Source organism: Euprymna scolopes, chromosome 42 (assembly GCF_053919585.1).
Source record: "Euprymna scolopes isolate OS-2025 chromosome 42, ASM5391958v1, whole genome shotgun sequence".
Classification (NCBI taxonomy): domain Eukaryota; kingdom Metazoa; phylum Mollusca; class Cephalopoda; order Sepiida; family Sepiolidae; genus Euprymna; species Euprymna scolopes.
In genome coordinates, this window is record NC_136523.1 from 65,566,552 (window position 1) to 65,593,242 (window position 26,691).

At 29.8% G+C, this 26,691-nt stretch overlaps 1 protein-coding gene across 4 annotated transcripts in view; it reads right to left on the reverse strand.

Moving 5' to 3' along the window:
• LOC145267167 (triacylglycerol hydrolase DDHD2-like) overlaps nucleotides 1–26,691 on the reverse strand; it is a 118,761-nt gene that overhangs the window by 77,363 nt on the left and 14,707 nt on the right. For all 4 annotated transcript variants that reach the window (XM_080123219.1, XM_080123218.1, XM_080123217.1 and 1 more), the window contains exons 2-5: nucleotides 23,995–24,438; nucleotides 22,089–22,460; nucleotides 7,899–8,086; nucleotides 875–1,018 (exon numbers count right to left, since the gene is read on the reverse strand). In XM_080123219.1, the coding sequence (XP_079979345.1) occupies nucleotides 875–1,018; nucleotides 7,899–8,086; nucleotides 22,089–22,460; nucleotides 23,995–24,438 (1,148 nt within the window). The remainder of the gene's footprint in view (nucleotides 1–874; nucleotides 1,019–7,898; nucleotides 8,087–22,088; nucleotides 22,461–23,994; nucleotides 24,439–26,691) is intronic.

Sequence of the window (26,691 nt, forward strand, 5' to 3'; positions counted from 1 at the left end):
AACACATATCCTCAACCCTCACTGTTTAAATTTCACTTCCATATGTTATCATACTCTACACACACATGCATAATTTTTACTGTGACTAACAGCAATGATTAGTAATAGCAGATGTTCCCAGAATTTACTCCATTCCACTTCTCTATCAAGCACCGACTCTTCCCAATGTTCCAATGATAAAAACTTTTTGAACAACCTCAATAAGCATTTAAAATAAACTTGATCATCCACATCAAAGTTATCATCCATCTCTGTCGTCTTATACTTTTTACATATAAATTGGTTATCCTCTCTCAACCTACTTGTAATTTCATTACACATGTGTACTCAATGCTGATAAATATTACAAAAAATTGAATTGATCCTCACTCCCCTTCCACAAACTGAACAGGGAAATTTCCAACACTATAACCACTGATAATCGCTTTGGTTTGGGTAATATTCACTCTCAGACCTTTCCATAACATTCTCCAAGTCTTTAACTTAAGTAGGCCTTCCCTTGTTTCACAGGTAAATCATCAATATAAAGCATCTATTTGAAAAAAAACAAAAAAAACAAACTTATGACACAAATGAAAACAACAGTACAGAATGGTGATCAACTTTAAATCTCTGTAACTACATTTATCTGGAACTCCTTTTGTCTGAAACTGTTTTTCTAAAATGTTTCCTTTTTACAAACAAATTTCTAGGAGACTAGTAACCATACTATTAAATGGGCAGAATGTGGGAAGGGATTCACACCTTTCTTAAGTTTTAACAATTACGTTAAACATATTTGATGTCCAGGAAACACAGAGTACATCTGCCAATTATATATCTATATGTATGCATGCAAAGAAGAGTATAGTTGCCTCAATAAGCTTAGACTTACATGTACAGTTCCCCATTCATCTGGTTGTGACGAAGCCTGAAAATGTACGATGACATTAGGATTGTGCATCACAATCGTCTCTCCTCCTGGAAACTCAAGCCGCTTGTGCCACACATTGTTCAAAACAGCATTCTTATACTCCTCCTGCATGAAAGATGCAAAAGATTATATAACCAGTAATAATATATGTGAAGAAAAAATATTTCAATCAGTATTTGAAATATGAAGATTTAAAGAGATTCTAATTAAAAAATGCAGAGGTTTTTAATAAGAGCATCAAAGCTAAAGACATAATTGTTTTTGTTAGAAAAACATTTTAGAAAACATATTTACTCCAACCTCTAAAGTTTTTGGTTATTTTTTTTTTATTATTTTAAAATTATAATCTTTTTGTGTTTGTTTGTTTGTTTGTTTGTTTGTTCTGTTTTACGGCATATCAACCACTTTGGGGTCATTTAATGCCGAAAGGTTCGTTATGTTGTGTTAAATATTGGTTTGTTCTTCTTAAGGTTTTTCTTTTTTTTGGGGGGGGGGGGGTCTTTCCTTATATTTTTGAGTATATTTTAGTTTCTTTCAGAAAATTGATAATTTTTTGGGGATCAATCTTGTTTAATATTGTTTTCAGATTTTTTTCTTGGTAATACTTTGTTCGGATTTGTTCAAGGTCAATGCAGTTTGTCAGTATATGGTGTATTGTGTAGGGTTCTTGACACGTTATACAGTTTGGTGTCTCCTCCCCTTTTAGTAGATGTGAGTGGGTGATGTGAGTGTGACCTATTCGCAGTCTGGTCATTACTACCTCTTCCTTTCTTGTTAACTTTTTGGTGTTTCTCGTTCCAATATTTGGTGTTATTTGGAATAGTTTGTTTTTGGTGCATGAGCTCCAGTTTTCTTGCCATTTTCTCTTCAAAAATGTGTTTATTTTAGTCTTTAGGTCTGTATAGGGGATTTTTCCACTTATGTGGTTTTGTTGCAGAGTTTCCTTTGCTGCCTTATCTGCTTGTTCATTCATGTATATGCCGATATGGCTTGGTATCCAGCAAAAGATAATGTTTTTTTTCATGGTTATGGCATCTATTTTGTTTAGCAATTTTGTAATAAGTGGGTTTGTCATTTTTTTTTCTTTTAGAGATATGAGTATTGAAAGTGAGTCAGTAAATATGATATATTTTTGATGGTCATCATTGGTTATTATATTCAGTGCCGAATCTATGGCTGTTGCTTCTGCGCTGAAAATAGAAGATTCGTTTGGGAGCCTTTTCTTTAGTTTTATTTTTTTGTGGATGGCTGCGCATCCTACTTTATCTCCATCTTTTGATCCGTCAGTGTAAATTTGTGTATATTCTTTGTATGTATTCTGGATGATAAGTAGTTCTTCATGGAAGGTTGATGGGTGGGTTTTCGTTTTGGGATATTTATTTAATTTTAATATTATGTGTGGTTGTTTGATCATCCAGGGTGGAGTTTTTGATTTGTTATATTTATGTATTTTTGTAATGTCCATTTGGGCTTCTGTGAGAAGGTTTTTTATCCGGAGGCTGTAGGGCTTGATGATATTTTCTTTCTTGTTGAAGAGATGTGTGTATTGTGGGTGGAGGGTACATTGGTATGCAGGATTTGTTGGACACGATACCAGCTTTAGGTAATATTGTAGCGCTAACTTCTGTCGTCTTAGAATCAGTGGAGGCTCATGGGCCTCTATATAGAGGCTTTCTACTGGAGAGGTTCTAAATGCTCCCAAGGCTAATCTTAATCCTTGATGATGGATTGTATTTAGTTCTTTTATGTAGGACTTCCTTGCTGCTCCATAGATGAAGCATCCATAGTCCATTTTAGATCTGATTAGAGTTTGGTATAATTTCAATAATGTGACTTTGTCTGCACCCCAATCGGTGTGTGCTAGGACTTTGATCAATTGCATTGTCTTTTGGCATTTTGCTTTTAAATATTTTATATGCGGTATAAAGTTCAATTTTTTATCGAATATAATACCTAAATATTTATGTTGGTCGGTGAGTGGGATGTTCTTGTTATCCAGTTTCAGGTTGGGGTCGTGGTGGAATTTTCGTAATTTGCAAAAGTGGATGCATTTAGTTTTTTCCTCTGAGAATGTAAATCCATTTTCTATGGCCCATTTGTTTATTTTATTCAGACAGAGTTGTAGTTTGCGTTCGGCTGTTTGTATATATTTAGATTGGTAGTATATAAGTAGGTCGTCCACGTATAGGGCGTTTTCAATTCCTGGGTCTATGTTTTTTATGATATTGTTTATTTTAATGTTGAAGAGGGTGACAGACAGGATACTGCCTTGGGGGACCCCCATTTCTTGATCTTTTTGGACTGAATAAGTGTTGTCCATCCGTACTTGGAAGTTTCTATTTGTTAAGAAATTTCTGATAATTTCTGGCATTCTACCCCTAAGTCCTAGTTCATACAGGTCTTTTTGGATTCCGTATTTCCAAGCGGTGTCATACGCCTTTTGGATGTCAAAAAAAATTGCTATTAGATGTTCTTTTTTTGCAAATGCTTCTCTTATGCGTGTTTCCAGTTTTATTAAGTGATCGGTGGGGCTTCTATTTTTCCTGAAACCCGACTGGCTTTCTGTAATTAGATTTTTGCTTTCCAAGTACCAATTTAACCTTTCGTTAATCATTCTCTCAAAAGTTTTGCACAAACAACTAGTTAGTGCAATGGGTCGGTAGTTTGTTGGGTTTGTATGGTCTTTTTTTGGTTTGGGTATTGGGATTACTGTTGCCTGCTTCCAGTTTTTTGGAATGTTGTTAGTTATCCATATCTCATTGTAAATTTGTAATAAGTAGTCCAGTGATGGTTTTGGTAGTTTTTTGAGGAATTGATAATGGATCTCGTCGGGGCCGACTGCTGTATCGGGAGATTTGTTTATTGCCTCCTCTAGTTCTGCACTGTTGAATAATTGATTGTAGTTTTCTTCATTTTTTGATTTGAAGTTTATTTTTATTTTTTCTTCATTTTTCTTTATAGCTTGGAATTTTTTATTTTGGTTTTTTGATGATGAGTTCATTGAGAATTGTTCTGCTAATTTATTTGCGATATTTTGTTTGTCGGTAATCTTTGTGTTGTCGCATATAAGGTGTTTAATAGGGTTCTTTGTATTTTTTCCTGCTATTTTTCTGACCATCTCCCATACTTTTTTGGGTTTTGTGTTTTGATTAATTTTTGTTACATAGTCTTTCCACGAGTTCCGTTTTGATTCTTTGATAGTTTTCCGTGCTTTGGCTTTGCTGTTTTTATAGGTGTCCAAATTTTCTTTCGTTGGACTGTTTTTGAATTTCCTTAGGTTTGCACGTCTGGCTCTTATAGCTTCTTTGCATTCTTTATTGTACCAGGGTTTGTTATATTTTGTAGTAGTGGAACTTTTTGGTATGTTCTCCTCGGCTATTGTGAGTAGGGTGTTGCTGAAATATGTGATGTGTTCTAAGTCAGGATTCGCTTCAGGTATTAATCTGTATTGACATGTATTTTGGAAATTTTCCCAATTTGCCTTTTGTAAATTCCAGCGGGGTGTTTTGTCTTCTGGCTTGGGATTCTCGTTTTCTATTATGATTGGGAAGTGGTCACTTCCGCATGTATCCTTATGTGTTCTCCAGCTATAATCCATGTATATAGTTGGGTCACATAGTGTTATATCGATTGCTGATAGGGTTCCCGTTGGTGGGTGCATATATGTATTCTCTTTGTTGTTGAGTAGGCATAGATCATTTTGGTTAATTATTTTTTCTATGGTTTGGCCTCTTTTGTTGTTTTTTTTACTGCCCCACCATATATTGTGACTATTGAAGTCTCCCAACAGTAGAAAAGGTTTAGGTAGTTGTTTGATTATATTGTTTAATTCTGTTTCGTTTATTGTTTCATTTGGTGGTATATAGAGTGAGCATAGGGTTACTGTTTTGTGTAGTGTTGCAGTTATTGCAACAGCTTGCATATTTGTTTTTAAGTTCACTTTGCTGTGTGGAATGTTTTCGTTTATCAGTATTGATGATCCACCGGTGGCTTTGCATGATAATTTGTTTATGTGGTTGTATATTGAGTAGTGTTTTATGTTAATTTTGTCATTTTCTTTTAAGTGTGTTTCCTGTAGGCAAATTATTGCAGGACATAAGGATTTGATAAGTATTTGCATTTCTTCGATATTAATTTTTAATCCTCTTATGTTCCACTGTAGGATTTTGTTAGTCATGGTTTATATTTTCTTTTGGTTTTGGACTGTTGGTGTTTATGTCTACGTCCATAGTTTCGATGTTAGTTTGGGTGTTTCTTTTGGAAGTGGATGGTCTGTTTCTTGTTTCTGGTGAGAGGCTTTTTTTGGGTTTTGGTCTGGGACTTTTAGATTTACTTTGTCTTGACTGTCTTTTTTGGCTACCAGTTTCAACTAGTTCAAATTTATTTTCATTTCCAATTAATACTAATTCTGTTTTTGGTTTGTCATTTTGTTTTTGGGGGGTAGTTTTTTTGTTGTTCTGTTCTATTTCCATTTTTTCTGTTGTTGTGTGTTTATTTTTAACATCTGTTTTTGTCCTTGTTAGTGACTTGGATCTTTCACGTTTTGATAATTGAGGAGGTTTCATTTCTTTAGAGATTGATTCCTCAATATTGATGGAAGTTTTTCTGATTTCCTTTGTTTCGTTTTCTTTTATACTGGGTTGTTCGTTTCTGACTTTTATTTGGCTGTTAGAATTTATTTTCAGTTCTGATAAAAAAGATTTTAATTCTTCAAGTATGTTCTTTAGTTCTTTTGCTAGGTTTGCAATTTCTGGAGCAAGGTTTAGTTCATTGTAGTTGTACATTTTGTTTGCTTGTTGGGTTATTGTGGCATATGAGTTTTTGGTGCGATTTGTGACTTCTTTGCGGGCTTCTTGGAAGGTTATATTTTTTTGATATTTGATTGTTATTATTTCCTTCTCTTGCTTATATATTTTGCACTGTTTTGAGTGAGAGTGGTGCTCTTCTTGACAGTTTGTGCATTTGGTTTTATTTGGACAGTCTTCTTCATCGTGGTCTGGGTTTTTTTCACTGCAGTTTCCACATGTGAAGAATCTTAGACATTGGTCTTTATTATGTCCAAACTTTTGGCAGTTGTAGCATTGTAAAGGTTTTGGAATGTATTGTTCTATTTTCGTTCTTTCATAACCTATATTGATGGTCTCTGGTATTTGAGGATAATTGAATGTTAATATATAAGTGTTTGTATATATTACCTCTCCTTTTTTTTTAAATGTGATTCTTTTTACATCTGTGACCCCTTGGTTTTTTAGTTCTGTTTTGATTTCTTCTGTTGTGCAGACGGAGATTTCCTGGTTTTTTATGACTCCTTTGGAGTAGTTTAGTGTTTGGTGTGGATAAGCTTTGATGTTTGTTTCATGCAATTTTTGTAGTTGAAGTAGAGTTTTGGCCTGTTTTTTATTTTGTACTTCTACCAATATGGTACCATTCCTTAATTTTTTGACATTTTTAGGTGTTATTTTGCTTGATATTACCTTTTGGATAATGAAGGGTGACATTTTAGTTAACGGTATATTAGACGTTGCTTCTAGCACGATGAATCTTGGAAAGTTTGTATCTTCATTGTCGCTGTCAGAGTCTATTTCTGTGTGTGGTCTCTTGGATTTTTTGGCATTCATAATAATTTTTGAAAAATTCATCAGCCATGCTCCCCACCCTCCTCGGAGCCCCTTATGGGGAAGAACTATGAGGGGGTAAATCCCATTCGCCTCGGTTCTCCAGGGCTACATAGCTGGTATACTCAAGCATGGGGAGGTTTCCAAGCATTCACAATATATGGTTATGCCCACCCAAGTATGGGATTTCCCTGTATTTTTATTATTCCTGATGGTTACCTTTTTCCCAGCTTGATTGACCCTTCAGCCATCGCTTATTAACTCAGTTTATTGTTTATGTTGAGTGTTTGTGTGTTTTTGTTTGGATTGTCTGAATTAGTGCTTGTCATGACCAACCGATTGATTGGATCGGGCCTATCCAACCTCCCGTCTAGCCTAGTAAGGGCCAAAGTGGTGTGTTGTAGTATCATGTTATTATTTCCTAGGCATGTTCCACTCAACCACCAGGATTCCGTTCTTAATGCATTACGGGTTGCCACCAACGGTCAACTGGTGGTCCCATTGAAGGATTTTTACCCTCTGCAGGGGGGCAGTTGGTATGTTCTATCGCCCTACCAACTAGGCAAAAAAAAAAAAAAAAAAAAAAAAAAAAGGGGTGAGGAGGTGAAGGAAAAAGAAAACGAGGGAGGGGAAGGGGAGGAGAATGTTGTTTTTGTTTTTGTTTTCGCAGAACATGACTAAGTTTTGCAAAAGGGAATAAAAAAACAAAGACATCTATGTAGGTGCGTTTCATCTCAGGAAGTCAGTAGACAGCCTGATCTGGTAGCACCAGCTTTTTGTGTTAAATTAGCTATTCAAATTTTTGGTGGGAATTCAATTAGCTATGAAAGTTTAACAAAATGTGTCAATATTTCCTGCTGAGTTTTTCATCAACTGCTAAATTTTACAAAAGTTCATTTGGATTACTGCATCAATTGAAAACTAAATTCTCAGATTATTAAAACATTTTATTGATGAGAGTGTTTTCAGTGATTGATGTGCAAGATTGTCATAAAATTATTCCCCTTACTCAGAATTTCCAAAATATGTTTGTAAACAAAACTTTTTGGTGAGAGATGGTTAAAAAATGAACTGCAATTGGTTTACATTGAATCTAGATACAAAACTGAACCACTTGCTAAAAATTGAACAATCTTAAAATATAGTACTTAATTGATCATATCATGAAAAAAAAAAAAAAAAGTTTAGAAGGCAGTGAAATGTTTCTTCCTTATTTGGGTAGTGAGTGTCTTACAATTGTATAAAACTAAACAGGAAAATTTTAAATTAATTGTATTTAAGAAATAAAACAAAAAAAATAGAAATGTCAATATGGCTAAATTTTAATAGAATTGAACATAGTGGCAGTACTATTACATCAACTTACAAACCTCTAATTTTTGGGCAAAAGCTTCTGTGTAAGGCACATATTTATTGTCCCCTTCTCGTTTATAGAACCAAGTGCTTCGCCTAACATGAGTGGATTCCTCATCCCAGTACACAGGTATTCTCGTCCTTTGGTTAATAGATACATCATAACGGCCACCATCAGTAGCAACCACTTCAGATTCAAGACCACCTACAAATAAAACATGAAAATGATAACTTCAGGTCAGTTAGTCCAGCATAGATTTTTTTCATCACACATTTATTATACACTGACCTTGTTTGTCGTGAAATACACTTAATATATTTTAATTCATGCAGATTTCGTATTTATTATTATAGAACAAATTCTCTATTGAATACTAGGTACTCTTGCATAATTTGACCCGAATTCTCGTGAATCCCCATCAAGCATGGATCGGGTGAGACCGGCAATCATTGGTGTCGGCCGAGCATCATAACAGTCGCAGACTAATGAAAAAAAAAACAAAAACAAAACAAACCGGAAAAAAAAAATACAAATAATCAAAAATAACAAAAAACCTACCTTGAAAAATGAAAATATGTTTATTTTATTTTAGTATTTAACTTTTTTTTTTTTTAACCGTATAATTGTTAGGTGTAAGTACAAGTTATTTTTTGTTTTCATTTTTGTAACCATATTTTTTTTTCTTGTTTTTTATTTTTCTAGACTTTTTGTTCAGTCAAGTTTTTTGGGGGAGGGGGGCACAAAAATTAAAAAAAATAAAAAAAAAGAGAGATTTTTTTTTATTGGTTGTTAATTGCCAGCGGAAGAACTTTCTTGAGATGAGGATATTTCCTTGGGAATCTTTTACTTTGGTCGACTGTTGAATGGCATATGACGGTAAAGATAGAGGAGATGGGGTAGAGGAAATATTTTTTAAGGTTGCCATTTCGAAGGCCCATAAATGATTTTTAGTATTGTTGGAATCTCCAACTTGGATCGCGCAAAAAAACGATCCTGTGCGCAAGGATATCCATTGTCTGCACTGTCCATTTGTACATCTCCAAGAGAAACCTTTCCAAACGATCTTTTTTAAAACAAACATTTGTGTTTACAATTGTTGCACCTCATTTTTTGGGACAGCAATTTCTTCTGACAATATGAGATTGCCTGCATCGATGTTTTCATGGGGGGGGGGGTAACACTTTCTTCCAATTTGAATGTCGTCTGCTTCCATTTAGATAGCACTTTTTCATTGGCTAATCAAACTCCCAGAAATTGAATTAAAAAAAATAAATAAATAATAGATAAGTAACTAATCAGAAAATAAAGCCCCCCCCCCCTTAATATCACCTTAAAAATTACTAAAAACATAACAGAAAAAGAAATAAAATAAAAAGTCACGTTAGCGTTTCAATATTTGAACATCGCTCGGCTGACACAGATGATTGCTGGTCTCGCCCGATCCATGCTTGACGGGAATTCACAAGAATTTGGGTCAAGATATGCAAGAATACCGAATACTATATTGTATCTAATATATAGTATGGATTTCAAAAGTTAAAAAAAAAAGAGTCTTGAGTGCCATCAGCTAGAATCAAAACCAAAACATTTAGCGCTCCAGTTGCACTCCCTCATTTAGCATTCCAGCAATGTTTTCTACTGTTTGAGCTAACCAGACAAATAGATAAGGAAGTTATAAAATTAAACCAATTTAAATGTGCAAATATGTCTGTGCATGTTAATCAGTCATCCAAACAAAGATTTTACTCGTTATAAACCATCGTAGATGTATGACTAATTTACACACAGACACACCACACATACATACATCTGTTTTATTTATATATAGATTAGCTGTAGCTGCCCAGTGTTACCCAGGAGTCTTCTTTTTTTTTCCATAAAAATTACATCCATAAAATTTTCAAACAATTATTTAATATAGCAGTAGTGGAATAATATTCAAAATCATAAAATTTGGGTTTTTTTTTTTGTTGTTTTGTAAATATGTCCTTTGGTCATACAATTAGTAATTTTTAGTAATTTTCAATAATTAGTTCTTCAATTGTAATATTTTTTTAATTTAATCTTGAAATTTATTATTATTTACTACCTTTAGTTAACATCTTGTGTCATTGCTTTCCTTTAAGTTTTATTGACAAAATCATTTGTAATATATATTAAAAATGCAAAGATAAAAACCATTACTACAGGAAACATTTATTAAAATGAGTTTTAAATGATGTGAATTAGCTATAGTATACACTGTCAAATTGCTACACATATATATTAAATGATTTACTTAAATTAAATAGATTAAAACAGTGTTATAAAATATAATGGACATAGCAATTTGTTGATGGTTAGTAATTTTAAAACTAAAATTATCTATTATAGAAATTTATACAGAAATATTCAAATTGTAACTGTAATATCAGCCATAGATATGTATTACTGATAATGTGACACAAAACAAAGAATGGTAGTAACATATATATATTTAAAAATATTTTTATTTTTACTCAAACAAGGCAAATTACCACCAAGATGTAAGGGAATGTAGGAATCATACCTACAGGTACACTAAGTAGGGAGTTGAGCAGCACAATATATAATCACATTACATTTAAATTTCTGCCTGTTAGTATAGATTGAGAAGCAGAATCTAGGAACGGAATTCCAAAGTCCAGCAGTTCGAAGAAAGAAACTTTCAGAGTAGCAGGCTCTCCAACATTATGAGATTTCAACAAAGAAGACGTTAGATTTTGTTGCGTGTTGGGTTAGTCAAGGGTATTTATGTTGAGATTTATGCTAAGAGTCCATCAAAACATATTCAATTAAAATACTTGTAAAACAAGGACAGCTTAGTTGACAAGGTAGGACCTATTAGATTTAAGAGTGTCTGAATCCGGTTCTATAGAGTGACTGATGCATTAGTTCATATGTGGCAACAATATTACATGCATGGGCAAATGGTGGCGTTGTAGAGATAAGGATACACATGAAAACATTGAAATAGCTTAAAATATCTCAATATTGACATCCATAAAAAGAGCTTGACGAGCTAAGAAAGAATCTTTTTAAATTTTTAAAATCTGATTAAAATTAAGGAAGTTATGAGCATTTTTGTGATTCACACGTTTGGATATTTTCCCCACTTTAAGACCATATGCATTTTGTTACATTTTTTACACTTCTTTTTCAGTAAAAATGCTGTATCTTTGTTAAAACACAAGATTAAGCAATGAAATTTGCTTATATAAGTGTATTTTTGTGCCAGGAATTAGAATATTCCACTGAAAATATCCAGAAATCAATGGTTTCCAAATAATCTGCAGTAAATGTACATAAATATGTTACAATTCCTTAAAAATGCTATGTATTCATAAAAAGAAAAGTTAGAAAACTCAAAGTTTAATTGTAACGCATTTTATTTACAAAAATCTAAAATCTAAATCTAGGATCATTTAAAAATGAATATATTACAATATTTCTTTGGTATTATTGTAGATAACCCCTCTCCAACGTCATCTGACCACCTCTCCAAAATATGCGATGCTACCTTTTTAGTGAACACACCAAAAAATCTTTAATGAAAGATAAACAGAAATTATTTTAGAATTTAATGTAAAATGATTCCCCATATTAGGTCAGTCAGCATTTTTGGGCAGTTAACCATTTTTTTCTATGGGAGATAAATACTGTGCATTGTTTTTTTTTGTTTGTTTTTTTCTTTAAGAAGATTGATTATGTGTGGTTTTAATAGTTTGACTTTTATGCAATTATTATGGGAGGTTAGGGAGGCTTGCCACTCTCACTTTGGATTTATGGGAAATTATGTGTGAACATCCTGAAGACAATAGAAACAAAACAAAAATAATTTTAGAATTTAGATTGGGGGTTGGTTTCACATAAATTTAATGTAAAATAATTTACCATTTCGAGACCATTCTAGTGTTTTAGGACAGTTAACCAATTAATTTTTCATGGGAGATAAATCATGTACATTTTTTTTTAAGGAAGGATTTTTTTATTTTTTTTATTATGTTTTAGATGCTTATATGTAGCTAACAGAGAAATTTTGTTTGGTGGGGAGCTAACCACTTGTAGTTAGTATTATTGTTAGGGCTAAAGAAGGTTTTAGAAGGAGGCTTGCCACTTGTACCTAGAGTAATTTTTTTTTTAAAGAGGGCATTTGACACTCATATTTAATTATTGGCTTTTGAAAATGTTATGGCTTAGATCACACCTGACAGAATCCTTATCCTAGCAATACACATGGACGATAAAATACTTTGGATAATTACAGATTTCAAAAGGGTTCTGCTAAAATAGTCATTTTAAAAACTAAAGCATTCTCCTTCAAATACTACCATTTTGTTTGGAAATGAGTATACATTCAAATGAATTAATAAATACATTATGTACATTATATATTTTAAGAGTTTTAAGCAAATAAAGTGATAAAAATGTGAACATTATAAAACACCGTTTTCAGTAATGCTCATACCGCATTTCTATTATGAATTTTGTCCTGAAATTAGAAACTAACCAGTAGAGATGTCACTTTTAATAGTTTGGAAAGTCTGAAATACTTTTGACAACTCATTTTTTGTTGTTAAGAAAAGACTTCAACAGAATGAGTATAAAAAATTTTGAAAAATATTTTTAAACACCCTGTGTTAAGTAAATCAATCTTTTTACTGTTTTTATTCATTGAAATTATAATTGTATATTGTTTTATCTTGTGGTAGCTAGCAATTTAAAGTGATGATACCTAGAAAAAATCATTTCTATTTGAGTTTGGATGGCAAATTATCTGTAGTAGAAGCAACGCTAGTACTATTACTAATAGCACAACTGTAAACATACAATATTTTTGTTGATCTTTATTCCAGAACTAATTTTTAAAAAACAGGAAATATTAACATAAAAAAATATTCTTACATGTTTAATTAGAAGTATTTTGTTATCAACATATAATTAATTTAATTAGAGCTATTTTGTTTATCAACATATAAATTAGTTTAATTAGAGCTATTTTGTTATCAACATATAAATAAGTTTAATTAGAAATATTTTGTTATCAACATATAATTAGTTTAATTAGAAATATTTTGTTATCAACATATAATTAGTTTAATTAGAACTATTTTGTTATCAGCATATAATTAGTTTAATTAGAACTATTTTGTTATCAACATATAAATTAGTTTAATTAGAACTATTTTGTTATCAACATATAAATTAGTTTAATTAGAGCTATTTTGTTATCAGCATATAATTAGTTTAATTAGAACTATTTTGTTATCAACATATAAATTAGTTTAATTAGAAATATTTTGTTATCAACATATAATTAGTTTAATTAGAGCTATTTTGTTATCAGCATATAATTAGTTTAATTAGAACTATTTTGTTATCAACATATAAATTAGTTTAATTAGAACTATTTTGTTATCAACATATAAATTAGTTTAATTAGAACTATTTTGTTATCAACATATAATTAGTTTAATTAGAGCTATTTTGTTATCAGCATATAATTAGTTTAATTAGAACTATTTTGTTATCAACATATAAATTAGTTTAATTAGAACTATTTTGTTATCAACATATAATTAGTTTAATTAGAGCTATTTTGTTATCAGCATATAATTAGTTTAATTAGAACTATTTTGTTATCAACATATAAATTAGTTTAATTAGAACTATTTTGTTATCAACATATAAATTAGTTTAATTAGAACTAATTTGTTATCAACATATAATTAGTTTAATTAGAACTATTTTGTTATCAACATAATTAGTTTAATTAGAACTATTTTGTTATCAACATATAAATTAGTTTAATTAGAAATATTTTGTTATCAACATATAATTAGTTTAATTAGAGCTATTTTGTTATCAGCATATAAATTAGTTTAATTAGAACTATTTTGTTATCAACATATAATTAGTTTAATTAGAACTATTTTGTTATCAACATATAAATTAGTTTAATTAGAACTATTTTGTTATCAACATATAATCAGTTTAATTAGAACTATTTTGTTATCAACATATAATCAGTTTAATTAGAACTATTTTGTTATCAACATATAAATTAGTTTAATTAGAACTATTTTGTTATCAACATATAATTAGTTTAATTAGAACTATTTTGTTATCAACATATAATTAGTTTAATTAGAACTATTTTGTTATCAACATATAAATTAGTTTAATTAGAACTATTTTGTTATCAACATATAATTAGTTTAATTAGAACTATTTTGTTATCAACATATAATTAGTTTAATTAGAACTATTTTGTTATCAACATATAATTAGTTTAATTAGAAATATTTTGTTATCAACATATAAATTAGTTTAATTAGAAATATTTTGTTATCAACATATAAATGTGTTTAATTAGAACTATTTTGTTATCAACATATAATTAGTTTAATTAGAAATATTTTGTTATCAACATATAAATTAGTTTAATTAGAAATATTTTGTTATCAACATATAAATGTGTTTAATTAGAACTATTTTGTTATCAACATATAATTAGTTTAATTAGAACTATTTTGTTATCAACATATAATTAGTTTAATTAGAAATATTTTGTTATCAACATAATTAGTTTAATTAGAACTATTTTGTTATCAACATATAAATTAGTTTAATTAGAAATATTTTGTTATCAACATATAATTAGTTTAATTAGAGCTATTTTGTTATCAGCATATAAATTAGTTTAATTAGAACTATTTTGTTATCAACATATAATTAGTTTAATTAGAACTATTTTGTTATCAACATATAAATTAGTTTAATTAGAACTATTTTGTTATCAACATATAATCAGTTTAATTAGAACTATTTTGTTATCAACATATAATCAGTTTAATTAGAACTATTTTGTTATCAACATATTAATTAGTTTAATTAGAACTATTTTGTTATCAACATATAATTAGTTTAATTAGAACTATTTTGTTATCAACATATAATTAGTTTAATTAGAACTATTTTGTTATCAACATATAAATTAGTTTAATTAGAACTATTTTGTTATCAACATATAATTAGTTTAATTAGAACTATTTTGTTATCAACATATAATTAGTTTAATTAGAACTATTTTGTTATCAACATATAATTAGTTTAATTAGAAATATTTTGTTATCAACATATAAATTAGTTTAATTAGAAATATTTTGTTATCAACATATAAATGTGTTTAATTAGAACTATTTTGTTATCAACATATAATTAGTTTAATTAGAACTATTTTGTTATCAACATATAATTAGTTTAATTAGAAATATTTTGTTATCAACATATAAATTAGTTTAATTAGAAATATTTTGTTATCAACATATAAATTAGTTTAATTAGAACTATTTTGTTATCAACATATAATTAGTTTAATTAGAGCTATTTTGTTATCAACATATAAATTAGTTTAATTAGAACTATTTTGTTATCAACATATAAATTAGTTTAATTAGAGCTATTTTGTTATCAACATATAATTAGTTTAATTAGAAATATTTTGTTATCAACATATAATTAGTTTAATTAGAGCTATTTTGTTATCAACATATAAATTAGTTTAATTAGAACTATTTTGTTATCAACATAAATTAGTTTAATTAGAACTATTTTGTTATCAACATATAAATTAGTTTAATTAGAACTATTTTGTTATCAACATATAAATTAGTTTAATTAGAACTATTTTGTTATCAACATATAATTAGTTTAATTAGAACTATTTTGTTATCAACATATAATTAGTTTAATTAGAACTATTTTGTTATCAACATATAATTAGTTTAATTAGAACTATTTTGTTATCAACATATAATTAGTTTAATTAGAACTATTTTGTTATCAACATATAATTAGTTTAATTAGAACTATTTTGTTATCAACATATAATTAGTTTAATTAGAACTATTTTGTTATCAACATATAATTAGTTTAATTAGAACTATTTTGTTATCAGCATATAATTAGTTTAATTAGAGCTATTTTGTTATCAGCATATAATTAGTTTAATTAGAGCTATTTTGTTATCAGCATATAATTAGTTTAATTAGAACTATTTTGTTATCAACATATAATTAGTTTAATTAGAGCTATTTTGTTATCAGCATATAATTATTTTAATTAGAACTATTTTGTTATCAACATATAAATTAGTTTAATTAGAGCTATTTTGTTATCAACATATAATTAGTTTAATTAGAACTATTTTGTTATCAACATATAAATTAGTTTAATTAGAACTATTTTGTTATCAACATATAAATTAGTTTAATTAGAACTATTTTGTTATCAGCATATAATTAGTTTAATTAGAGCTATTTTGTTATCAGCATATAATTAGTTTAATTAGAACTATTTTGTTATCAACATATAATTAGTTTAATTAGAGCTATTTTGTTATCAGCATATAATTAGTTTAATTAGAACTATTTTGTTATCAACATATAATTAGTTTAATTAGAACTATTTTGTTATCAGCATATAATTAGTTTAATTAGAGCTATTTTGTTATCAGCATATAAATTAGTTTAATTAGAACTATTTTGTTATCAACATATAATTAGTTTAATTAGAACTATTTTGTTATCAACATATAATTAGTTTAATTAGAACTATTTTGTTATCAACATATAATTAGTTTAATTAGAACTATTTTGTTATCAACATATAATTAGTTTTATTAGAACTATTTTGTTATCAGCATATAATTAGTTTAATTAGAGCTATTTTGTTATCAGCATATAATTAGTTTAATTAGAACTATTTTGTTATCAACATATAATTAGTTTAATTAGAACTATTTTGTTATCAGCATATAATTAGTTTAATTAGAGCTATTTTGTTATCAGCATATAATTAGCAATACACATGAAAAAATTGAAATAGCTTAAAGTATTTCAATATTGGTATACATAGAAAGAGCTTGATGAGCTAAGAAAGAATCTTTTTAAAGTTTTAAAATCTGATTAAAATTAAGGAAGTTATGGCTATTTTTGTGCCTCACACGTTTGAATATTTTCCCCTCTTTAAGACTATGTGTTTTGTCACAATTTTTACAGTACTTTTTCAGTAAAAATGTCATATCTTTGTTAAAACACAAGACTAAGCAATGAAATTTACCGTATAAGTGTATTTTTGTACAAGGAATCAGAATATGCAACTGAAAATATCCAAAAGTCCATGGTTTCCAAATAATCTGCAGTAAATGTGCATAAATATGCTGCAATTCCTTAAAAATGCCATGTATCCATAAATAGAAAGGAAGTTGGAGAACTCAAAGTTGAATTATAATGTGCTTTACGATAAAAAACTTAAATCTAAACATAGGACCATTTAAAAATGAATATATTGCAATATTTCTTTGGTATTATTGTAGATTAACACCTTTTGTTTAACCCCACCTAACCCCTTCTGACCACCCCTCCAAAATGTGATTCTACCTTTTTAGGCAATTATGTATGAAATGTCATGAAAAACTTTAATGAAAGATAAACAAATTCTTTTAGAATTTAATGTAAAATAATTCCCCATTACAGGTCATTCTAGCGTTTTAGGGCAGTTAATTGTTTTTTTTTTATGGGAGATAAATCCTGTATGCTTTTTGCTTTATTTTTTTAAGACAATTATGTGTGGTTTTAAGAGGGTTTCTATGCAATGAGAATATGGGGAGGGTTGCCATTCGGACTTTGAATTAATTGTAGGGCTAAGGAAAATTATGTGGGAACATACTGAAGATTTGACAGAAACAAAAACAATATTAGAGGGGGGGGGCGGTTAGTTTCACAAAAATGTAATATAAAATAATTTACCATTTCCAGCATTTTAGGGCAGTTAACCAATTTATTTTTATGTGCATTTTTCTTTAAGGAAGGATCTATTTTTTGTTTGTTTTAGACGCTTGTATGTGGCTTACAGAGGTATTTTGTTGGGGGGGGCCACTCGAACTTATTGTTATTGTTAGGGTTAAAGAGTGTTTTAGGAGGAGACTTGCCACACATAACTTTAGTAGGTGGGTTGCTAACAGTATTTTGTTTTACTATTTATTTTTAAGTCCTTACCAAGACTTCAAATATTTAAGTGTCAACTGACATTTGTCTTGTTCTCTGGAAATGCTCAACAGTCAACACTATTTGTGCATTTGTATTACTTGCCACAGAGGTCGAAAACGTTGTCCAAAAAAATAAAAAAAATAAAATTATAACAAATAAATGTTATGCAAAGCATGTTTTTATTTAATGTAACATGTTTATTCAGCTCGAAAACCATACAGTGCTTACCGATGTATTGGAAAGTTAAAAATGGCGACCGACTATCTCTTTCACACGGTAAGTTTGGGAAAATGAGTTAAAAATAAAAAACTAGATAAAATACTGTTAAAAACCCGCCGAATATATATCCGCCTATGTTACGGTAACATATATTGAGCAAGTTTTCTAACAGTATTTTGTCTATTTTTTTTATTTATAACCCATTTTCCCAAACTTACCGCCTCAAAGAGAGAGTCGGCCGCCATTTTAAATTTTCAAATACATCGGTAAACTATGTTTTTCGAGCTGAATAAACAGGTTACATTAAATATAAACACTAAAAACATATCCAATTAGGTAGAAAAGTAACTTATCTTGCCTTTGATAACATTTATTTGTTATATATTTGTTTTTTGACAACTTTTTCAAATCTATGTGTATAGTAGTACAAACGAGATTTTCATACATCTTTTGATTTTGAAAAAAAAAAAACATTTGTGGCTGTTCGCAGTAAAACATTGTTTTAATTCGCTGTTCAAAACTAATGCAATGAATAAAAGTGCATGCAAGCTATATATCTACAAAAGTTTACTTTGTTTTTTAACCATGTTTTTAAATTTGACCAGAAATGTGAGAAATTATAATGGATTCATAATGCCGAATTGGTTGGGATTGTTGTTATTATACATTCTGAAAGCCGAATAATTCTAAACTAATGTTATTCTGATAACATTCTCTAATTAAACACATCAGACCATTTATATTCATATTTTCATGCTTTTCTTAATTCGTTAGGGAATAAAAATTAAAGAACGCGTATTGTTTATACTGTGCTATGACTAATACTACAACTGCTGCAGTGCTGCTACTGCTACTAATACTAACTTAATTTGACCAAACTCGAAAAATAAACATTTTTTTCGGGTAGGTCCTTTTAAATTATTATCAATTACCCCAGTCCTACTCAACATAAAATAATACTTCTAATTGATAAAGATAGTAAAAAGAATGATTTATTTACTAGTAGGTGTCCGATTAAATTTTTTTTCAAAATGTTCGATACTCGTCATATTAAAGTCTTATTTTTAACACAACAAAAAAAGAAATGGTCAAAAATATTTCGGACACTTGACAGTATTAAGATTAACACCTCTTCTGATTGGTTTCCAAATTTCATAACGAAATTCTTCATACAATCATGGTACGGGCCTTTAGAAAACAGGGAGGGTCATTATAAAACCTTACCGAAAACGCCATTTTATGACGTTCACATTTTTATCACTTTATTTGTTATCAGCATATAATTAGTTTAATTAGAGCTATTTTGTTATAAGCATATAATTAGTTTAATTAGAGCTATTTTGTTAACAGCATATAATTAGTTTAATTAGAGCTATTTTGCTATCAACATATAATTAGTTTAATTAGAGCTATTTTGTTAACATATAATTAGTTTAATTAGAGCTATTGTTATCAACATATAATTAGTTTAATTAGAGCTATTGTTATCAACATATAATTAGTTTAATTAGAGCTATTGTTATCAACATATAATTAGTTTAATTAGAGCTATTTTGTTAGCATATATTAGTTTAATTAGAGCTATTTTGTTATCAGCATAATTAGTTTAATTAGAGCTATTTTGTTATCAGCATAATTAGTTTAATTAGAGCTATTTTGTTATCAAAATAATTAGTTTAATTAGAGCTATTTTGTTATCAAAATAATTAGTTTAATTAGTGCTATTTTGTTATCAAAATAATTAGTTTAATTAGAGCTATTTTGTTATCAAAATAATTAGTTTAATTAGAGCTATTTTGTTATCAAAATAATTAGTTTAATTAGAGCTATTTTGTTATCAAAAGATACAATTAAAGCAATTTCTCACATATTTCTAGTCAAAATAAAAAAAAAAATATGTTGAAAAGACAAGAAAATAAGTTTTTTAAATATGTAACTTTCATCCACTGCATTAGTTTTTAACAGTGAATTACAGTGTTTTGCTATTTTTAACAATTTAAAATGCGAAATTATTTTTTTGGTTCACGTGTATGAGCGGTATCGCTCCCCCCTATTTTTTATTTTTATTTTTTTTTTTACATTTTTTTTTTTAATTATTATTGAATGGCAACTAATCTACTTGATTATCAAAAACGAACGCAAAAAAAATAAATAATATTTAAATATTTAATTATTTGACAAAAATAGTTATTGCATAAAATCATCACAGTAAAAGGAAAGCTAAGTTCTTTGAGTTGTTAACAGCTTTCTGATGCAGGATGTTTTCACTTAAGTTCATTTAGACAATTTCCCAGGCAGGAACAAGAGCCTTTCAACTTAGCTCTTATGAAGGATTTCTGCCCTTGGCAATGCGTTCTCTTCGATGCCAGCCAGCCAAATCCCCTGTTTCTCAGACCACAATGGTTTTTATTAAACCCTAATTCAAACCACCAAACTCTTTCAAATCATTCGGTTTTCCTCTCTGTCATTTCAAGATTACTTTCTCTTTTCCTCTGAATCTCCTTTTCCTTCTCTAGCTCCCTCTTTTCTCTCTGAATATATATTATTAAGTCAATTTATTTGTCTACCTACCTCCCTATATATTCTAAAGGTTCTTTGTGAAATCAATACCGATTCTTCTCTGATTGGGATTTATCACCGTTCATAACTGTCTGGATGGCCAACCATCTAGATACACAACAGTTGGGAGACCAAAGTCATCCCTTCCTTGACTTATGGTCTCCTGCAGACCACTTTGGTGACAAAAGTCCAGCTTCCCTGAGTTCTTGTAACCATCTGGTTTCATTATCTTGAAATGCCCCCCCCCCTCCGAAAAAAAACAAAACAAAAAAACAATCTCTTCCCTTACTTCTCTTGTTTTAAAGAAATTCTATTATCCAGTTGCCAAAACAAACCGATATCGTTTCTATATTTATCAACTCAAAGCTCGCCTAAATCTTCCTGATGGACTAAATTTTATGGAAATCTGTTTTTTCTTGACCAACTGTTTAGCATAACCCCCTTTACCATACCTCATTCTCTCTCATCCTCATTTATCTGAGCAAGGCTTCTAATGTCGCCCGGGACCTTGCTACATCTGCTGAAATAAGAAATGATTCAGACTAGATTTTGTTTACTTGTGTCCATATGTCACAATGTGTCTCTACAACCTAATAATCCACACAAAGGAAAACTTCTTGTTCTACACTAGGTTATCTGTGTGTTTGTGAAAGCGACTACTCCCGTCTTCAAAACTTTCCACAGTCAATAAATACATTTCTATTAAAACAGATTCCTAGATTTATTTTTTACTCATTTCTATTAGAATTATTGGTTCGTGTCCAGATGTCCCTCCATACTAAAAAACAAAAATAAAGATAAATCTCTCTGATATAGTTGTGATGAAACGAAAATATCATATTCCAAAAATCTACTATGTGATCATTTTACAAGATTTTTAAGTATATATTTTCATTTTGTCACAGCTACATACATCATGCAAATTTTTCCTTAGTTTTGTTTTTTAATATAAGGGGAATTTTGGACAAGAACCAAATTATTGCCCTACATTGGATATTTTGCAATCCACCCTAATATTTTTAAACCCCTTAAATCTTCATAATACAATATCTTATTAATCCGAGCACGGGAATGGGTGATCAAAAATTGCTATGGCCAGATGGGGTTACAAAGCCAAACCATACATCTTATTCGCTACCTATTGATTAACCAGTGTTGTTTTAAAGATGTCTCAATGTACAATAATAATACAAAGTGAGAAATCGTCATATGAACACATGCTTCAAATATACACAAAGAAGTTCACTGAAAGCACATCTGCACAAAGAATTATACAACAAAATGAAAAATGTATGGTAGGTTTTATTGAATTCAAACCGGCATTTAAAATTTGTTATGTTAAATTTTTATAAACTTACCTCTTTGAAAAGCACCTTCCAAGCGTAAAGAGTCTGCAATAGAGAATGGGAACCAGACCTCTCGGTTTTCAATGCGCTTGCAAAAGCACCAGTGTGCTTGAACTGGTTGATAGGTTCCATTGGCAGTATTAGTCGTTGAATAGGAGCTTGTTGGTGGCATAGGGGAAGTCGTGAATTGATTCCCAACATTATTATCAGAGACACTGGTCATGGATGGTGAAAATGATGCTGGTACAGGTACCTGGGAAGATGAAGGAGGAGGTCCAACTTGACCAGGATGAGGGGAACCCACGGTAGGGAAGGAATCAACAGGTGGCGGAGCATAACGCAACGGTCCCTTTTGACGATATCTATTTGGTGTTGATCCTTGCCCTGTTAAAGAGAAACAAGAAAGATAAACTTTCATTAAATAGATTTTATGATCTAGTAATATAAGAATGATAAAGGCAGATTTAGATTTGACAGCCTCAAAGGAAGATTAAATATAGACAGTACAACGAAAGGTGTGCAGAACAGAAGACTTTGTTTGACCATGTTGAAAGAGTGAATGAGAGTTCTTGAGTTGGATGTGGAATAATTGATATAGCCGGATAAGTTCATGAGGAAAGGCCAACCAAAAAAAATGGGAGTCCATATTCATCACTTCCGCCATCATTTTCCTTGACCTTCATACGTAAACTGAACCTACTCCCTAAACTATTCTACATCTATGAACCCATAACTCTCAGTGATTCTTTTAATGTGACCATACCATCAAAGTCTCCAACCAATTGCAATCCAACCATCTTTTGAAAATAGGGTACGATTATGAATATCTCCAGTATCAAATAATCTTTATACACTGAAATTTACTTCATGTATGAAAACTAAAGAGGGAGATACAACATATGAGAAATATTTGGAATCAAGTCTCCCCTTGCTGTTATTTCAGATCATTTGAAACCATAGCAGCAAGTTTTATTCTCCCCTCCATCAAGGCCAGAGGTTTTGGGGAAATAGATATTTTGTAATTCATATGCAAAACTAGAAAAACAAATGACTATGATTGAAACATTTTATGACTGTAAAAAAGTGCCAAAAATAGGCTCTGGATGATAGATGAGTCCCTTAATGTGCGACTTTAAGGGCAAATGTCACATAGCCCACTACACAATTCAGGTCATTACTTTTCCAACGAGCCTTCATTTGTTAAATTCTGATCTGAGATGTTGAGATTTAGAACTTAAGACTATCCCAGCTAAATAAAATTGCTCAATATACTAGATAGAGCAAATAAATCATAATTTAATTTTCTATGTTTATTACCTTTAGCAAATTAGGTGCAAACCTTTTATAATATTTGCTAATATTTTTCCTCAGAGGAGAGCATAAACATCGAAAACTCATGGGTTAAATATATTTTACTATACTGTATTCTTTGTCTTGCATATAATAAAATTTCTATATTTGAAATTTAACTTTTTCAAATCACAAATCTTAAATTCCTAAATTATGATATATATATATATATATAGATATATCTATACTTGTAGCCAGATGAAATAATGAAAGGCTCATATCTTTGGTTCTATGGGACAAAACTACATGAAAATTTGCAGGCTTTTTGAAGATAATACTATTCTATGGTTAAAATTTTATGACAATTGGGAAAAAACAAACCTATATACAAGGGCAACTCCACAATAATTCAAACTTGTGAGATAAGCCTTGTGATGCCTATGATTGCTCATTAATTGCTTAAAATCGTTTAAAAATGATTTTCTTTATAAAAATAAAACTACTTGATTAATTAATGTGATTTTGGGATATGATTTTTTCATTCTGTCATGGGTATGTATATCATAAAGATGTTTCTGTATTTTTGTAAAAGAACAAAGAACATCAAGATGTGTTTAAAAACGCTTACCAGTCGTGGCTGGAGTTGGTGGTGGTGTTCCAACAGATGTTGATAGTGGTGGCCCACCTGGAGTTGTCATTGAATTTAGAATAGGATTCATTGGAGTTAATTGTGGAGTGGAAACACCTTGAGAATTTGGTATCATAGGGATAGGCGGCTGCTGCATAGGTGTCGTTGGTAACTGTGTTTGATGTGGAGGTGTTGCTTGGAGTGGAGGTTGTTGTTGGAGTAGTGGAGGTCGAGGTGACTGTTGAATATTAGATACATTTGGTTTTTGCTGAATAGGTGAGTGCAGAGATGCAGGTGGTGGCCGATGTCCAACTTGAGCAAAGGGGTCGCTAACAGTAGAACTCGGCTGTTGGAACATAGAAAACGGAGAAGCACGTTGACTCGAAGCGTTACTGCTCGGTTCTGATAAACTTTGACCCACAAAACTATCAGCTTCAGCTTCTTCTGTAATGGACAAAAGATTTAAGAAAACAAATTAATTAGAAATTTTAATCAAATTTTTTTATTAGTATGTGCCTTAAAAATTGGTACAAGCCTGATTTTGTGCAACTTGTAGTATCCAGTAGCAAAAAAAAAATCTTTAATGGCTATTGTTTCTATTTATATGCTGCCAATCTCATGTAGTAACAAGATATTTCATCACTTCATATGCAAATGAGATGCTGCCGGTTTGAATAAAAAATGTTATTTAAAGACTGCACAGATACATATTTTGGAGTAGCGAGCTTTGACAATCAAAACAAAACAAGATTTTTATTATATCTAAAACCTGTTAATGTGGTAACATAGATCTTTGTAAAATATAAACAATGGTATCAAATTTATTTTGCTAACATAATTAGCCACCGAATTGTGACCATTCAAAATTTGTTGGAAATTAGAAAAGTGGGCTACTGGTTCAAAAGCCAATTTTAACAGTATATAACTAAAATTGCAGGATTCAAATAATTTAAAAATCCTTACAATTCCTTATGTCATCTTGTGATAAATGAAAATTAATCATAATGGAAACAACAATTATTAAATCAAACTAAACATTCAGCAAAATCCCATTTTTCCTCCAGAAAAAAAAAATGTTCTTAAAACATAATTGATGAAACTAAGAAAACATTGACAAAACCAATTACTTGTTATTAAAAACATATTTTAATCTTGTAAATAAATATTCTTACTTCCTATTAAAGATGTTATTTTTAATTTTCATAATTAGGGACATTTTCAAACATTACAGATCAGCCCTCTTTCATAAGGCTAAAATAGACTATGCAGAGAATGAGTCGACACACATCCGCAATAAATGCAGCAAAGAAGCTGACAAGATCATCTGCAGCAAGAAATTACAACAGGTACTAGAAATTAACGGATACCTTATACCAACTACTAGAAATTAACGGATACCCTATACCAACTACTAGAAATTAACGGATACCCTATACCAACTACTAGAAATTAACGGATACCCTATACCAACTACTAGAAACCTTGAGAAACCTCAAAAACAGGTGTAGCATGTTCTCTCTTCAACACCTACTTCCTGAAGCTGCCACACTTCAACAACGGGATCACAACAACTATCCACAAGGCCATACATAGGGAGGACCTAGATATACACATTGGGTCCACACTGCGACAACACACATCACAATAATACATCCTGTATGTTAGCGAACTGCCACATTAACACCAGTAATTTATGTCATTGCACTTAATATCATGTATCTCATACAATGCACCACAGTGAGGTCCTTGCACATCAGGGTTAAGGAATACCTGCACATACATATCTCTTTATTTCACAGACACATCTATGCTTGCAATAATACCAACAAGATTATTATAGTAAATACTTTAGCCACCGAAAAAAATGTTAGAAACCATCAGATAAAAGAATCCATTTTGATTGCTAAACTACACTCTAAAATTAACCACCGACACGAATTAGGATAATACCTGAAGAATAAATAAAATAAAAAACAAATAGGCAATAGATAATAAGCAACTCTAAAAAAAATAAATGTCACAAACCAATTAAATGAACACTAAATGAAACTTTAAAAAATAAAATAAAATACAGACCACCATTTGCACAGACAAACAATATGGGATTCAAACAAATAAAAACAAAAAACCATATCCAAAGTATTAAATAAACAAATAATAAAATAAACAAATAATAAAATAAACAAGTAAACAAAATGACTAAGAACACATAAGCACAAATAGATATAAATACAAATAAATTAATTATACACAGAGTGAATAAATAAATAAGTAATAACATGCAAATATATAGAATAAAATAAATAAATAGATAAATAAAATAGAAAATAAATATGAAAAGCAATTAAAAAATAATAAAAAAGGGAGAAAAAAAGACAAATGACATAAAAAAACTAACCACTACAAAATTATCCTAGCAAGCAATTTAGATATTTACATCCAACTTAAAATCTCACCAAAAAAAAATCATGTTAGAAGAAATATGTCATTAGTATGGGAAGAAACAGATTTGAGACAGAGTTAAATCTGTTAAAACTTCAGAAGTCAAAGTTGGGAGTTTTGACCACAGTCATTTCCTTATACACAGAATTTAACACATATATTCCCGACTTTCATAGACTCTTGTATAAACACTAAGTAAATATCTCTCTCTCTCTCTCTCTATATATATATATATATATATATATATAGATAGAG